At 34.2% G+C, this 17,393-nt stretch overlaps 1 protein-coding gene across 5 annotated transcripts in view; it reads right to left on the bottom strand.

The window, feature by feature from the left end:
• The window catches only part of LOC128234575 (zinc transporter ZIP10-like), a 44,177-nt gene extending 29,704 nt beyond the window's left edge, over positions 1–14,473 (bottom strand). The window contains exons 1-4 of one of the 5 annotated variants that reach the window (XM_052948877.1): positions 14,195–14,473; positions 2,232–3,374; positions 980–1,208; positions 359–528 (exon numbers count right to left, since the gene is read on the bottom strand). In XM_052948877.1, the coding sequence (XP_052804837.1) occupies positions 359–528; positions 980–1,208; positions 2,232–3,374; positions 14,195–14,230 (1,578 nt within the window). In that variant the 5' untranslated portion in view covers positions 14,231–14,473. Of the gene's footprint in view, positions 1–358; positions 529–979; positions 1,209–2,231; positions 3,375–6,982; positions 7,119–10,524; positions 10,726–14,194 lie in introns of those variants that run through there. The other 4 variants (XM_052948873.1, XM_052948876.1, XM_052948875.1 and 1 more) reach the window with 4 other exon arrangements.
• Positions 14,474–17,393: the final 2,920 nt, after the last annotated feature.

The raw sequence follows: 17,393 nt of genomic DNA, 5'->3' as shown, positions 1-17,393 counted from the left end.
TTTAAAGTTTTTTTCTCAGATTTTTTACGGATTTTTTTGTTTGCGTTTAATACCCCCTTTCGTCTTATGCGGTCATTTACGGTATATTTAAAAAAATTCATTACTTTATTTATTCATTAACGTCATCTACAGTATTCAAATTGGGGAAAAAAATTGGGGGGAAAAAATGGACATTTTTTCGCAAGGGGGACAGGACAGCCTCAAATAGAAGGCGGCAGTAAATTGCACCAAAAAAAACCAACTGGGAATGGGTCCAATAGTCAATCTGGGGCACTATAGAAAAGGCCTCTCCCTGAAATCTAGCACTTTTGACACCCAAACCGAAAAAGGATATTTCTGCACACTTATCAATACATACATGTGGCAAAAGATGAAGAAGGGCGTCGCCAGCCAGTGCCCCCACTGCTAGGGCAACCAGAAACTGCAGCATGTGGTTGTAGAAGACTTTCTGCATTATAGGTATCACAGCAACGCCAAGCAACCCAACCAGTGATATTATCACCACTGCAATACAGCTAAATCCCCAAACTGGAAATTAAATGTGACATTTTAGATTAAGCAGAAGAAAGTAATTCTTTTTCAAGGCTAGGTAAGAGATACCATGTGGTAAAGACAATTATAATTTAATATTCTATTTATGCAGATTTCAATACACATAATTAGTACGGACAGGTACAGTCTTGTATTCACCTAAAACACCTTAGATGCATACAAACAGTGAATAAAACCGGTATTCTGCTAATATATGTACAAATGATTACAGTTTTTACATTGCCGATGTATTGATTTCCTTCAATGAAAAAGTCTCTTATGGTTTTGCCTTGTTTTTGGTTTGTTTGTATATATTAAATCAACTTTTTGCAGGCATTCCCTCTATTAAAAAAATGCATTTGTATAACTATTATGAAAAAAGGATGCATTTTTAATTAAAAATAATAATTCTATTTTGTTACTTGAAACATTTGTTGACAAAACCAACCTTTCGCTGTCACTCCCTCTATTCCTCCCCCAGAAGTTACCTCCCCTGTTTCATGTTCATGGTGGTGGCTATGATGCTGGTGATCTAGATTGTTGTGGAGATTGTGGCATGTGTCCGCATCTATTTGGTACACAAGCACTGGACACAAGTCCCGGAATGCATCCTTGCTGATCATGTCATCCGTGACGCCAGTGTTCACAAGACGTAGCATCGTGTCCGTATCAAAACACTACAAAGATAAAGCTGATTTTTTTAGTAACAGATAACTTATATTGCACACATTCAATCTTATTAAAACATTATTGAAATTGTTCAATATATATGCAAACATCAGGGCGCGATACTAACAGTAATCTGGTGACGGAGACACCCAATTTTCTGTCAGGATTACCACAGCCAATTTGCTAGGAAACCTGCAGGGTCACCAGATAAAAACACTTGGCCACTCAGGTAATATCATATATGTTTTAATTTTCTATCCAATGAAAAACAAAAATAAATACAAAACTATGCTATATCGATAAATAAACAATCTCTTCATGTATATAGCAGACACACACTGCCTGGTGCGACGTCATTGAATGTATTCCGGGTTGGCGTTCTCTGCAGTGTTTGGATGATAAAGTACATATAGAGAAGCCCGTCTCCTTTAAAAACAATGTCATTATCGGATATTTAAGATAATTGTCAGCCCTTAATTTTATGAATAATCGATGAATAATGACATTAATTTAAATAAAGTCGAAACAAAATAACAGACCCTTCCGTTTGTTGAATTTTTGTATTCATGACCGAGAATTCGGCCACATATTTTTGTGATGTGAATTATGTCATTAATTTGAGATGTGGCGATTTGTATGCTGTGCTCCAGAGCCATTTCCCACATAGAAATAAAAGCTTGATGAGGAAAGGCTTAAAAAAGACTATAGATTGATTCTTAGTTTATTTTAAAACAATAAAATTTGCGAAATTTTGCAGGACACCCTGTTTTTTACGGGTAACCAATTTTTGGGAGTAGGTGCAGGTCACCTGAAAAAAAAAAAATGTCGCGCCCTGCAAACATGACTTTATTTCTCAATAAAAAATAATATCTTGTCTAGTGAACCTACCACAAATATGTAGGATTGATTTATCCTTTAAAATAAACCTAAAAAGACACTAGACAAGTAAATGATATTCAATCAATTACGGCACATTTCTTTCTGATTAAAGGTCTTCATGTTCAGCATGTAACAAATTTAAGTAACTGTACCTGCTGATCAAGTGAAACACTTCGTTTTCCTTTGTGCGATTCTTCATTCTGCTTGGAAGCTAAATCTTTATCACTTAGTTTGTACTCCTCACTATCATCATTGTGGGTGACATTGCCATTGGCATGTTCATGATCTGTATGTGCATGATCTGTGTCTTTATATTCATGATCTGTATGTGCATGATCGGTGTCTTCATGTTCATGATCTGTATGTACATGATCGGTGTCTTCATGTTCATGATCTGTATGTGCATGATCTGTGTCTTCATGTTCATGATCTGTATGTGCATGATCGGTGTCTTCATGTTCATGATCTGTATGTGCATGATCGGTGTCTTCATGATCTGTATGCTCGTGATCTGTATGTTCTACATGTTCATTGTTAGTATGTTCATGTCCTGTGTCACTGTGATCATGATGTTCATGAGAGTCATCACCTTTATGAAGGGATTCTTGAGATGGATTTCTGGAAGTGATATTAGGCTGTGTATTTAATGGCACACTTTTATCTAATAAAGCACCAGTCTCTTCTCCAAGTGACTTCTCATGACTAGAATGTTCATCAGAATGTTTCAAATTTTCCGGCAGGCCCATTTGATGTTCATGGTTAATAAGATCGTTGTCATGATTATGATCATGTTCATGGGTATCATGACCATCATGTTCATGTAAATGAGCACCATTATCTTCTCCATGGCTTCCATGACTTTCTGGAATGTTTTTCTTATCGTGAGCATCGGCATGCTCAGACTCGTGTTGTTCCACATTATATTCATGGGAATGATCAAGACTATGATTTTCATTTCCAAGAACTATTTTACCACCCAGACCAAGGTGGAATAACAGATGTTCCAAACCTCGCTTAGACATTTTATGGCCATCTCCATACTTCTCAAACAGTTTGTCAAGAAAGTATCCAAACTGTATTTTGTAAACCTCACTCTGATTGGTCACACCCTCCCCTATTGACCCAATTCCAGGGTCAAGGTCACTAGTAGGTTTATGGTCATGGTTATCAACATGGTGATCATGATCCATGTGATCATGGTCGTGAGTCTGTCCACGTGCCGTCTGAGACAACCCAATCATCAGCAGACAAACGAGGCAAACCTTTGTACATCCTGCAAGCCTTGGCCTCATGGCCTGAAAATGAAACAAAAATTATGAGCAAAAAGATAGGACCTTTAAAATAAATACCTAAGGGGAAAAAATGGCAAAAAAATATCACAAAACTGGCATTAAAATAATCTTAAACATACAATGTACATGTACTAACATAAATCAGTAAAAACGGACCCTGTTTATTTTTCAGTCGACATTTTGTTCACATGAATAACTATATAGTCTATATATATGTACATGTACATGCATGCAGCATTTCAAATGAATGATAAACCTGCACGAATGACTTGCAACAAGAAGGGACATGTGTCTTGCATCTGAAGTCTTTATGTACCGAAAGCATGTGCCAAATCATTTTAAAATCCCTCTGAGCATGAAAAAGTTATGTTCTACACAGATTCTCTATCTTTATGGATAAATGCAGCATTTAATAATGATTAAACTCTGAGTTTGACTTTCAACTTTGAAGCAGGGTCATGGGTCTTGCACTTGACACATCACCTAATACGAAACGAATACATGTGCAAATTCATGTGAAGTCCCGCAAAGCATGATTAAATTACACTGGACATGACCAGGGTTTCTGCCATTGACGCCATTTGTGACAAAATCGCAAAAGTGGCGACAACTTTTCAAATTTTGCGAATTTATGGGGACAACGGTTTAAAAAAATATATATATTCTTAATAAAATGATATAAGCAGTGCCCATGCGGCCTGCATGATAATCAATTCTGTCACTGTCATAAATCAAGCTCATCTGCTGGTGCGACAACAAATCCAATAATTAGGGCAAGCAGTCACGAGTCAACACCTCGCTAATTATTGCGGAATTTTATTGCTTTCATGGATTAACAATGACAGCCTTTAACCAGTATGTCTCTTATAAGCAAACATTTTTAAGATTTAGCTCAACAGCTTTGTTCTTGCGTAATTAACGTGTTAAGTTTAAAAATGCAAATCATTGAATTTTAGGTTGTCGGTAAGACACATGATATGCAAATTTCGTAAGGCCTAAAAAGAAATCTGTCCGTTTCGGGTAACCTGACCCTACCTATAAAAATGTGCCGACCCTAACTATTTTTTATGTTTCTGAGCAAAAAAATATTCGTTAGCAAATAGAGAGTTACGAAGGGCGGATAAATGCAGATTTTAATCAGAATTATTGTTTATATGATAAAACAAAGTCAAGAAAACACTCTGAACTTACAACAGATTTTGAAAAAAAAAAAAATCCCTACCTACCCTACCTAGAAAGGTTACCCTTAACAATTTTATTTTTTTTGGCCTAATGACGTTTACTAGCTAAAAATAGATTTGCTCTCGGTTTTGTAATTGCTATAAATGCAGCATTTTAGGGGGTTAAAAATGTCAAATAAGACTTACAGAAGTCATTGGGTATGCTTGGTTTGACAATGTACATTTATATTTCTTTGAGTTTCCATTTATTTTAAATTTATCTCATAATTTCATATTTGTGTTCTTTAATTCTATGACACTTTTGTATGCAGGCATTAAAATGAAATCAACATATTGATGTATATGTCGCATTTTTGGCAATTTTTATTTTTTTATTTATCTACTTGTCCATATATTTTGTCAATAGAATAACAATTTGCTAATATCTTGTGCTTCATGTACAACAATGTTATATTATCTTCTGCATGACAATGTGCTAATTAAATGCAATTTAAGGCTCTTAAATAGCGTGAACCCCATGAGCTTCAGGGAGCTTAACCCCTTACCCCCCCCCACCCCCGCATAAAATGGCGACAACTTTTTAGAACCCAGGGGGAACCCTGCATGACCAACTCTATCTATATGCATCATTCCATAATAAATATATGAATAAATCCCTACCCTCTTTGAAAAAGAATGTGTTATTTTTGTTATTTATTTGGCGTTAGATATCGAGACATCTAGCAATGGCTATTTATTAAAATTGAGCAATAATAATTAATTTTAAAAAAAGAATTAAAAAATAAACTAGATTCCATGATGTATATTATTTCAAAATATTTGAAAGGGCAGAGACATTAAATTGCATCATAACTCATTTTAAATGAAACAAAGGGCAGCCTATGCCACATAAGGAGCCCCTCCTATGTTTTAATAAAGGAGTTTGATATTAAAGGTGATTTGTTTCATCAAACACTTTGACAAACCTATTTCCAAAACAATGTTTTGACAGTGCTCCGTCAGACGGCTGTTTTGTGAAAAGGTTTGTTGGAGTGTTTTATGAACTTAAACACTCAATACAACTCTGGTAAAAGGCCCCCAACACGAGGCTCTGTAACGGGGTACTCTGCGCTATGTTTCATTAAAAAAGGTGAAAAATAGCGAAGTGAATAGTGCCTTCCGACGTAGCATTTATGACGCAATTTATCACGTGGTATACACGCACTGTTTAAAGCCAAAAGTTTAATCTTCAAAAGCTGTCAGCAAAATAAAATTATAATCACTGATCACTTGATAATTACTTGCCACTTCAGGCTTTAATTGGACATGTGTGTAATTAAATTAAATAAACAAATATTCAGCACATGACTTAGCGCCTTCCATCTTTAGATTTTGAACATTGAACTGCAGGCTCAGGCCATCATTTATCAGACACTGATTATTCAGTCATCACAGGTATTTAAGAGTCAAAATTCACAGTAAGTTAAGACAATGCAGTACTGCAGATCTGAAATTCAACCCGATACAATTTTCACAAACCTTATAATATTACCCCATATATACAAAGTCATTTTTATTTACAATTTGTGCGAAATTTAGTAAAATATAATTGTACTTAGCTATAATTCTATAATCATAAAATGGTTGATATTTATCCAAAAATTTAAGTGTAAAACAATCAAATAATTATAATGTGAAACCTTATAGGGACTGTACTCTGTATGATAAAACAGCGAAAAAAAAAGAAAATTGTGGAAAACTGACAAACTTGGTATTGATGTGTACTGTGAATGCATTGGAACTTACTTTAAAACTGAAGTACCACATAGTTTGCAATTAATTTATGTTCGCAGTTTTTTCGTATTTTTCCATTAAAAAATATTACCAGGTATGTCTACCTAGTAAAATTCATTCCTTATGTGTGATTGGTTAGTCGATGTTATCACATGATATGACCATGTTAGGTAATTATAACTTAAATATTCCAACTATTCTAAGATACGGTATGAATTAATATGCATGATGTCAGCATCCTTAGTAGGTAGGACACTAGTCTTGCAAATGGCCTCGGGCATGTTTTGCTTTTCATCGGGAAAGATTGCATTTTAGTTTAAAGTAAGGAAAGCAGTGTTCAAGTTGCAGAAATGGAAAACAAACCCAGAAATAGACCCACTTCTCGTCTAATAGGACAGTTGAGGTAAATTATAATCAACTCATTTAAAGTGCACATATATCCTAAAGATAACTGGTTATATTTATCAAAGTTCTTTTATACAACTTGACTCCAGCTTTATAAATAGCTGTCTGCACAATCCTACCTAAATAAATTGATATTTAAACAAAGCCAAAACAACTTATTAAAAGTGCAAAATTCATTTTACTTGCATAAAAAATCATATTGCATTTATTTGAATTAAAATGCAATAAAGTTTTTATTAGAATATTACCAACCTGGAGCATAATTGCAATTAGATTCCACATGATCGACACTACATCAATATCAAAATTGAAACATCAAAACTGATTTGTTCTATAAAAGCCGCAAAAGAGGAGTTTGAGTGTATACCATCTCCTCTTACAGCCAGCAATATGAGCTAGGCAAAGGAAGAGGAGTGAAACTTGGAGCAGTGTGAAAATTTATGTTAAATTTGAACTGTGTGCAAAAATGAATGACTCTCAAAAATGTTAAAGGAAAAATAAATAATAAAAGTGATATGTAAACAGTCTAAAAGGTACTTCTATATAGGATATTATAGACTATGTAAATTTAGCAGTTGTATCTTGTATCCAGAAGTGTAAGACAATGAAGCCAGAATCTGAACATTGTTTATATTTATTTTATCTTATCATTCTTAAAACTAACAAGAGCTATTCAAGCTGTATTTGGAGTCGTAATTTGGCTGTTTAAAGCTGCACTCTCACAGATATACTGTTTTAACAACTTCTTTATTTTTTGTCTTGGAAAGAGCAAATTTTTGCTTAAATATCTGCAAACCAACGACTAAAGATTGCTGACAAAAGATTAGCTCGCGGATTTTCATATTTCCGTTAGAAAATTAATAGTTTATGGTGTAAACCGTTACTAACGGTTTAAGAAAAATGCATAAAACATCAAATTTTAAACTTAAATATAAAAATCTGCGATCTACTTTTTTGTCAGCAGTCTTATATAGCTGGTTTCCATGCATTTCGCAAAAGTTGGCTCATTCCAAGACGAAAAATATAAAAGTTGTCAAAACGTGGAATCTGTGAGAGTGCAGCTTTAAAGATCATTTTACTCAAAAATTGATAAACATTATAGCAAGTTAAGGCACTCTTTTTCTCAATTTCAAAAGATGTAAGATATATGCTAACCTAAAATGCTTATCAACAAACTTTATAACCTTAACTCAAGTTTAACTTCACCTTATTAGAAGTAGATAGTTGTTACATTTTTTTTTATTAATTATGAAATAATGTATACTTTTATAAATACACCTTAACTAAATATATACAATTTATTAGTATTTATACACCAGGTGTCATGAAACTTTACAAGACCATTTTTGAGAGGTATATAATAACATCCATCAGTAACAGTCCTGGTTATTTGTACACTGATTTTAGTCAACCTACTACCCGCATAACCCCCAAAGAGGTCATACCTGAGTTTTTTTAAAGTGACTCGCTCATGTTTTTGGAGCAAAAACTAGTTTTCCCAGTAATGCATCTGGAAACACTTTATTTAATCATAATCACTCTACAGGCTTTCAACTGACCAGGCCTAAAAAAAAAAAATACATTTGGTTCGGGTTACCCGACCCTACCTACGGAATAGGCGCCGACCCTACCGTTTTCATAGTCAGTTTGAATTTTTTTTTGAAAAACTGTTGTTTTTTTTAAATTGCTTTTCAATATGTAGTTTAAACCTTAAATGCTTATACAGAAGATAGCTTTAACACCATTCTCCAACGATGAAAATGATATTCTTATATAAAGCCTAATAAAAAAAAAAAATAAAAAAAATAAAAAGCCTACCTACCCTACCTATTTTTGAAAAGGATGTAACCCTAACCAAACATTATTTTTTTTAGGCCCCAGTAACAAAAAAGAAGGGATAAAAGTAGGATTTTTTTGAAAAAGTAGGGAAAAAATAGGGATATTAAGAGCAAAAAGTAGGGATAGTAGGGCTCTTCATTTACCTTTTTGGATGCAAATAAATGACAACTAAACCTATTCATCAAGTGTAATGTACATGTAGCTATCTTTGCTTAGAAACCAGTGATTCAAGAGGGATTCAGCCACAGGATGAGGAGATGAATCTGGAAATGGTGTCTCTGACTTGTTAACATGCACCACTCTTTCTCATCATAGAACCCCTCTTGCAGCACTGGAGACCTACTGCGTCAAACTAATCCTAAAAAAAACCTAAAAATTGCTCCTTATTAAAATCAAGATTATGATAATTTTAAACAATGCATTAAGTTTAAACTTTTCTATTATTTCTCGAACTATTTTACAAAAAAGTAGGGATAGTAGGGCTTTTTCAAGAAAAAGTAGGGAAAAGGAGGAGGCTAACAAAAAAGTAGGGAAAAGTAGGAAAAGAAGAGACCTCTATGATATCTAAATTGCAGAAAAAATACAGTTATAGCATACAAAAGTATTTCGGTTTTAGTTGGGTTCGAACACACGCAGGTAGAGTCAAGAATTAAAAAAACAGCCAGCTAGTCCACACGGCCATCGGGACTTTAACAAAAGTGGTGGATATGTTGACCTGTTAAGGTAACATCATGATAATGTCAATCAACCAATCATGCACCCCCCCAGCCATAATAAATTTTCAATCCCATTATATTAGAGCTAATGAAAATTGTGGTCTTCAAGAACGATATTTGAGCAAAGGGTTCCAGCTCTTGGTATTTTTGTTTTAACACTCCATATGATATGCCACACTTTATTTCATAATTAAAGAAAGTGCATTTTACAAACCAGGAGAGAGACACTTTAATCCCCATCTCAGACATATTTTCATTGCCCCTTTTAGCTTTAGAATTGACAATGTGACCTTAGTGTCTGTTTAGGATACAACCCAGATTTTTTATAATCAGCAATAGCTTTTCAGCAAAATGGTTTTGCAGCTTTAATATGCATGTAACAAAAGTCATATGAACAGAAACAAATAACATAAGTAATTTATATGCCTCACTAACATTATTACTCTATTTGCAAATAAACAAGCTTGATTCACCCAGATCCAGACAGCAAGCAAAGTTTTAATGGAGACTGCAGCATCAGAATTAATGGAGTGCAGCATCAGAATTGCCACACATCAAAGAAAAACAACTGCTATAGTCAGTGATGATACATAGGTACATGTACATGTATGTACTTCTAACAAAAACGTAAAAACGAATGCAAACTGTGCATTAATTATATTCGATTTACGGGGAACGCGCCTCTTCAGTACTTTTTAAAAGTACTGACGAGGCTCGTTTCCCGTATCTCAAATATTCTTAATGCACAGTTTTTATTCATTTCACTTCAACCTGCCAATTTAGAATTAATATCAAATTATTATCAAATCATCAATTCTTAAATATATTAGGTTTTGAAAATTTAAGTATTTACATTTCGTACACATTAAATTTGAGAGTTTTTCATATATATCATTTTTTCATATATATCATTTGAAATTCAATACCTATATTAAATGTGACTGTCTACAAAGACAACAGTAGTTTTTTGGGTTTTTTTTTCAGAACACTATACTTTTGTGAAAATAATACAATAGAACAAGATACCTAAAAAAAGTTACAATAAAATGTAGTCAAAACACGCAAATTTTGAATAATGAACATTTCATTTACTTGCAATCCCTTAGCGGGGCAGCTTAAGCAATATAACTGAATATTTCTGCACTTCCATGCATTTCATTTTGGTATTTTAAGGCACAACATTGGTGTAATATACTTCTAAAATTCCCTTAATGTAAGGTATGTATTATTGATACTTACATACAACGATGTGAACAAATTCCACATAATGCAGAGGTGAATTAAACTTTTATGGCATTAAGTAGAAAATGTCATAGTTGTTATAATAATCCTAGTGCTGCTTCTAGATTAATACAAAAAAATAAATAATGCATGGAGATAGCCAAATAATTTTGCCTGAATAAATATGCAGTAATGCATCTGAGTTTAAGTAAACTTTGCATGCAGCAATGTATTCATATCCACAAACACTGCAGTTTAATCCTATCAGCATTTATCAAGATAACTAAAGTTTACGGGGTAAATTCAACATAATTGTAACGAATACTTCATTAACCTATTTTAGCTTAATGTAAGCATCATTTGAATTGTCCAAAATTTTGTCTCATATACTTCGGGTAAGGTCAATACAAACATTCTAAGAATCTTGGAATCCCTCAAGCGATTGGCTTATTTAAATTGAACAAATATGTGGTCTAGAAATTTAGGGTTCAAGTCTAGGGATTATATTTGAGTGGACCCTGTTTGTTAAGCCCCCCCCCCCCCCAAAAGGCTGATTTCATTCTGAAATGGTGCATTCTAGGTGATGTAGGTAACTAATGCTTATTTTGTTTACCATATCAGCATTATGATTATGTAAACTGAAACAAATGTATAATTTATTTATTTTATTAATGTGGAGTGTGTTTGGAGGGGACCACACAAGTCGTGCTGAAAAATATTCTGACTGAGTTTCTTGAAGCTTGGATGAAAGCAAAATTGTAAATGAAACCTGAATCTATCACCCGAATTTTTGCGTTGAACAAAAATTAAAAACATAAAAATTGCCAAAAAGTTGAAAAACTAAAATATTAATGAAAGCACAAACATTGTAAGAATTCCAACTACAATTCTGGGAACTAGTATCAAGACTTTTTTTAGTGCTTTCATAAAACAAACAGTACCTTTGATGTAACATACATTTTGTTTACCTTTAAAATGCTGCCTAAATACGTAGAACTGGCACAATCAATGCACAAAATTAAACCATTAGAGACATTACTGTCATTGCATTATAAAACTCAGGTAGATCTAGAAAGAAGAACTGTAATAATAATAAAAAACTCGAGTTGTTGATGTCAGCCGTCATTATGATTCAAGTTCTATTCCATAAACACATAAATAAAGGCGTGCAATAAGAAATATTCATAGCATTTCACATTCAAGATGTGTAGGCACCATTATGCGCTCAGTCTTGTTTACTTCCAGTAAAATTCTGAAACTTTTAAGCGAAAGTAGTGCATCAATTGGTGAAAGCTGGGACAAATCATAAACGATTTCTGAGGGCGGGGGGCTGCAAAACCTCCCGTTGGGTCCAGGGGGCAAAGCCCCTTTAGGGTCCAGAGGGCAAAGCCCAAAGAAAGCTCTTGAAAAATTATTTTTTGAAGGTCTTTTATCTAAGAACCTAGTGGACAAATTTTAAATAAATTTTTACACCCGATACATAATGAAACACAAATTGCATTTAAGATTTAAAAATATGAGTCCTGTGTGTGTTGTCCATGAAAATTGAGAATTTGTAAAGGGCATCACTGCTGTGATACAATTAGTTACGGGTAGTTCTGAGACCCTTTCTAAAACTTTATTGTTGAAGACAACAGAGTGAGAGTGTCAAAACTTCATTTCCTGTTTTCATCTGTTGTTTACATTTTTGAACGAGAAGCGTTCATCCGATGTCGCAAATATTAACTCCCCTCATTTTGTTCGATTCATAGCATGACATTTAACTGTTACTTTATAACAAAAGCGCACCTGGCTAATGTGAAGGAAGTTTTCTGCAGTTTATTGGAAATTATTCAGCTATTATGCCAAGTTGCTTGCAGGAGATGACCGTGTACAGTGTGACACATATTCCGTAGTAGAATCAAATGTACGAGTTTCATTCATAAACAGCTGACAAACAGAGAAGTCTGTCATCACTATTGCGAACAAATTAATAGGGGTACACTCCCCACCACCCTCTCACACCTGGAAAAACTCACCCCATTTACACGGTTTGGAAAGATGATCCATGGAGCCTTTCATAAACTGGAAATCTGGTTTACTAAGGCAAAAACTTTCACCCATGGTAGTAGGTCGTTAAGAGTCATTATTTCTTTTAATTGACAAGGATGCAAAGAATTAACAACATATGTATTTCAGAGTTTAGAACATAGCTGGCCATTGCGGGATAATGCACTCATTCTAATATTGTCCCACGACAATGTCTCAGAACATAATACATGTAAGACACTTGGGCCAACTATCACGCAACGGCCAGGCCAGGCTTTACCATGTTTCAGCCTCTGATTTATCATGTCGACCCTAAACTAACATTTTATTGAGCTTTATACAATCATATTTTATCCATTGAAAGATTTGTCAGGTAGAAAATAACAGGTTTTTTGTTTAATTATAAGTGGCATTTAGCGATTTACTCATTAACTTGATTAAGGGATATTGTGAAAATTAGCTATCAAAATTTAAAGCTGCACCATCACATATTTACTGTTTTTCCAACATTTTTATTTTTTGTCTTGGATATGCGTTATGTTCTGCTAACCAGTGATGAAAGACTGAAGAAAAGACTTCAAGAAAACTTTTGTCAGCAGTTTTTCATCACTCAGGTTAGCATTAAATTTGGAATTATTTTCATATTTTAATTCCAAATTTAATGTTTTACGGCTTAAACCGTTACTAATAGTTTAAGAAAAATGCATAAAACATTAATTTTGGGACGGAAATATGTAATGCACCAGTCAGTTGTAACCATGGTCCCCCCAGGTCCAGTGGTATACCGGGGATAGCCGGAGAAATGGGCTGTGTTTTTACCTTCCAGGTGGAACCGCAGTGCCGGGTTAATGCGGTGGTTTTGTATTCGTGCCAAAAATAACGAGGAATGGGCCTTCCTGGGTTGCGGGGTTATTTGGCGGGGGTATTACCAGCAGGAGGGAGATTTTACCCAGGCTTGGCTGGAGCGAGTCAAAGTCCCTGCTATTCAACGGACCTGGGGGGGTTGCGAAGACAAAACAATTTACCGCGAAGACATAAGCACCGCATTAACCCGGCGCGAAGACAAGACCCGAATTAACCTGGCACTGCAGGGCGACCTGGAAGGTGTGGGGGGGGGGGGTTACAATTGATCGGTGCATAAAGCTGCAATCTGACATTTTGTCAGCAGTCTTTTATCAATGGTTTGCAGATTATTTACGCAAAAATTTGTTTGTTCCAAGACAAAAAATAAAAAAGTTGTCGTAATGTTCATTCTGTGCAGCTTTAAATAGACCTGATAATTTTGCAGCATGGTGTCATTTTGTCTCAGTTACAAATTGTCCAGTTTTTTTACTCCATCCGGTTTGATATTTGTGTCTACATTTAAAGTATTATTTCCAAATTTCTTTCTACATTTAAAGTATTATTTACAAGTTTCTTTTCTTATTAAAATGTCAATGAACTGTTAAAAGGTCACACCGACTCGAACTGGAATGATTGAATGGGGGCTTGAATGAGCCGGATAGACCTGTATTGATCGTTCCATAATGTAATTTAAGGCATAAGTCATTCAAGTGCGAAAGTCAATTCAACTTTGCTACAAATTATGTTTCTGCAGCTCAATTTACGCTTCTCTCTATCACATTTCGCATGGAATGTAAGAGAACAAATGAATATTTACCGTATAAACATTGGTGCCGTGTGCACATGTCATCATGTGAAGAAAATGGCGTTTCTTTCCCGTTTTCACTCGGATCAATCGTAGCCAATCAAAACCAAGATTCCCATTCGGCAACTTCCGGAAATCGCCACATTTCACATTATTAAACCACGTGAGGATTCACGTTACGCTTCCAGTGGTTACCTCCCTTGGCTCTTAGTCATTTCGACATTAAATAACATATCCTGATATTATCCATAATTGTTTTTGTTGTGAATACCATTTTCGGTTTGATCTCACCTAAAGTGATGTAAACACTCTCTTCACTGTGTTTTTTTATAATGTTATTACTGATATTTCTTTTACTGTTTTGTTTAAACTGTTTCAAACTTGTTTCTATACAGTACATGTATTTATATTTTATATGCATTCCAAAGATGTAAATAAAAACATGAAACTTGAAACTAGATCTGGGACCAATAACAAATCCTACTCCAAGTTTTCGATGTGGTACAAACATCATTTGAGCTTAAAGCTGCATAAGTTTCAATCAACACAGTCTTAATGTTGCCTAGTAAGGAAATAGACCCTTAATTTGTCCTAAGGACAGGCGACCAGCGTCTTTGATCTACTACCGAACGTCACGGTTTAAATAAGCCGATCATGAGATACCACTGCTGGCTAGCAAGTATACTGGTCCGGATCACCGTTGACAGTTGCCTTTTTATTAAGACTGCACTTGTTTTTACCCATATCAATTTTTATAGCTTTATTTAAAACCAATTGCAAGAAATGATATTTCATTCTGATGCGAAATTAATTAATGTTAATGTATTATGAACTATTGTTATCATTAATAATAATGATAGTCTTTGCTGTACGATAATAATAATAATAATAATAATAATAATAATAATAATAATAATAATAATAATAATAATAATGATAATAATAATAATAATAAAAACGGTTTAAAGAGAACAGACACATATTGTTCTTTTTTATGAATGCAGATATGCTTGTCTCGTTTATCGCTGAATGTCTTTAAAATTTGTGACCGGAACACAACATTACACCATCATGGTAATGAGCACTTTACCGTGTAAGAGCGGTACTCTTACCTATCCACCAGGGATGCAGGGAGAGCAAATGGTTTATATAAAGGTCATAGTGTCTCGAGTATATTATTATACATATTATATATTCTCTCTATATATATTGGCCTTCATGTATTTCTGGCTTTCATAACTTTAATGTTTGTATTTTTTTTTATGTTTACAACACATTAAAGTTATGGCGTAAACCCCATAGTCAAGTCAACCAGAATCAATTGAGTGTGATGATGCAATGCAATCACATGACCATGATGACGTCGATGGATTCCATTTATAGTATCGGAATCACATTGTTCATTTAGTTGAATCCAATTGCAGTAAGGCTGAAAATACCTTTTGATAAGTAAAAATAATTGATTTATTCCTACATGTGTGAGGTCAAATGTAGGTCACATGGGTATTTTCTGAAAATCTTGGGTGTCACGTGATTAAATTTGAACACAACTATGACCTAGTTAAGGAATGCTTGTAATAGGATTTATTGAAATGCTAAATGAAGTATTTTTTGGTGTTGAAAATGTGTTTGTGAACTACATTTGACTTCATTTACCTGAGGATAGAGTTATTTTGTATATACAATGCATACAAGTGAAATAACAGCGTGACATAAAAATGCCACGAATTCTGGTAGGGTTTGGATACGGCGTTCTCTTCAGCGAACACATCCAAAACGGTAATATACAACGTGTTCGCTGAAGTTCTTTATGTATTCTTACATCCCTGTTCCCATGACTGTGAAGTACTACCTTCAAACTTTGTCGAAACATCATATGAGACCAATAAAACTAAACTTTAAAACTGAAATTATCAATATTAAGGTTTATAGAAAATTGCAATAAGATGCGATGAACAGGGAATTATGAGACCGGATTTTACGAGGAGAGACCGGGAAATAGTACCGCCCGTTAAGCACATGCGCATTGTGGAACGTTTTTTTTGTTTTTACATGCAGGCGTTTCCTTCGTAACGTCATTTTTACTTCGAACTAATTCACAAGTAGAGTATATGCTTTAAAACTCGCGAAAAGGGTCTTTAAACAGCTAGATTTACTACAAACAAGTGCTAACACTGAAACAACATAGTTTTACTTATTCCAAATTAATTGCCAAAGAAACCAACCATATTTGCCACACTAAGGCTCATCCCCAAGCAGTGATAAAGCAACACAGGAATTATTTTCCAACTGCTTCTTATGTAAAAAATGATTGGAGAGTAAGGTACTTATGTTTATAAGTCATCTCTAAGAAAATAATGTTCAGTGTCCCTAGAAATACACGTAAAAGGACTTGTCTTGCTTACTTTGATAAGATTTACCTTTTGCGTTTTATCTTTACTTAGGATTGTTGGGATAAGAGTGAGGTTTATATTTTACTGACCGTTCCAAGGCGGTACCTAACAATCCTTGATAAATATACCTAGTCTTTTATATATAGTATGTATGCACTGTGCTGCTTGTGGAGTTTTTTTTGCGGTTCTTCCATGTTTCTTTTTTGTGATTTTATGTTAAATGTCTTTGTTGTTTGCCCAGTGCATTTAACTGGGTTTATGTTGAAACTTTTCGCTACTGAGCTTTATTTGTAGCTTACGCGAGTAATTCGACATGATATACGTGTAATATATTTATGTTGACAAAATACTGTAAATATTTTATTACAAGTTGACGTTTTAAAATAAACATTTTTGAAGATTGACTGTTTTTCTAATAAAGAAATGATTAAAATTGACGTCAATTACATAACCGTAGTGGATTTTTAGATTTTATAGAATGTTGAAATATCGTCGACAAATCATGATTAATAGTTGTATTGTGTCCATGACGAAATAAGCAGCCCACAAAATGCTGTATTTTTTCATTTTCAGGATCAAGACTGATTTTACCCAGCTGAGGCCACAGGCAACTATTAAAAGTAAGCCAGGTGTAGCTGTTGGGATCTGCATCATACATTCAAGTCTCTGTGATTCGCTCTGAGCAAATTCGGATAGACTTGTGGAGGTGTCAAACACATATATGGAAATGATGGAAAACAAATTGGAAGCACAATGTTGTTTGCTTTTTCCGACTTGGCTAGCTCTCCAAACCTACATTTAATTTGAGAGTAAGTTTT

This window comes from Mya arenaria, chromosome 5, assembly GCF_026914265.1.
Source record: "Mya arenaria isolate MELC-2E11 chromosome 5, ASM2691426v1".
NCBI lineage: Eukaryota > Metazoa > Mollusca > Bivalvia > Myida > Myidae > Mya > Mya arenaria.
This window is presented reverse-complemented; position numbering and strand designations above follow the sequence as displayed.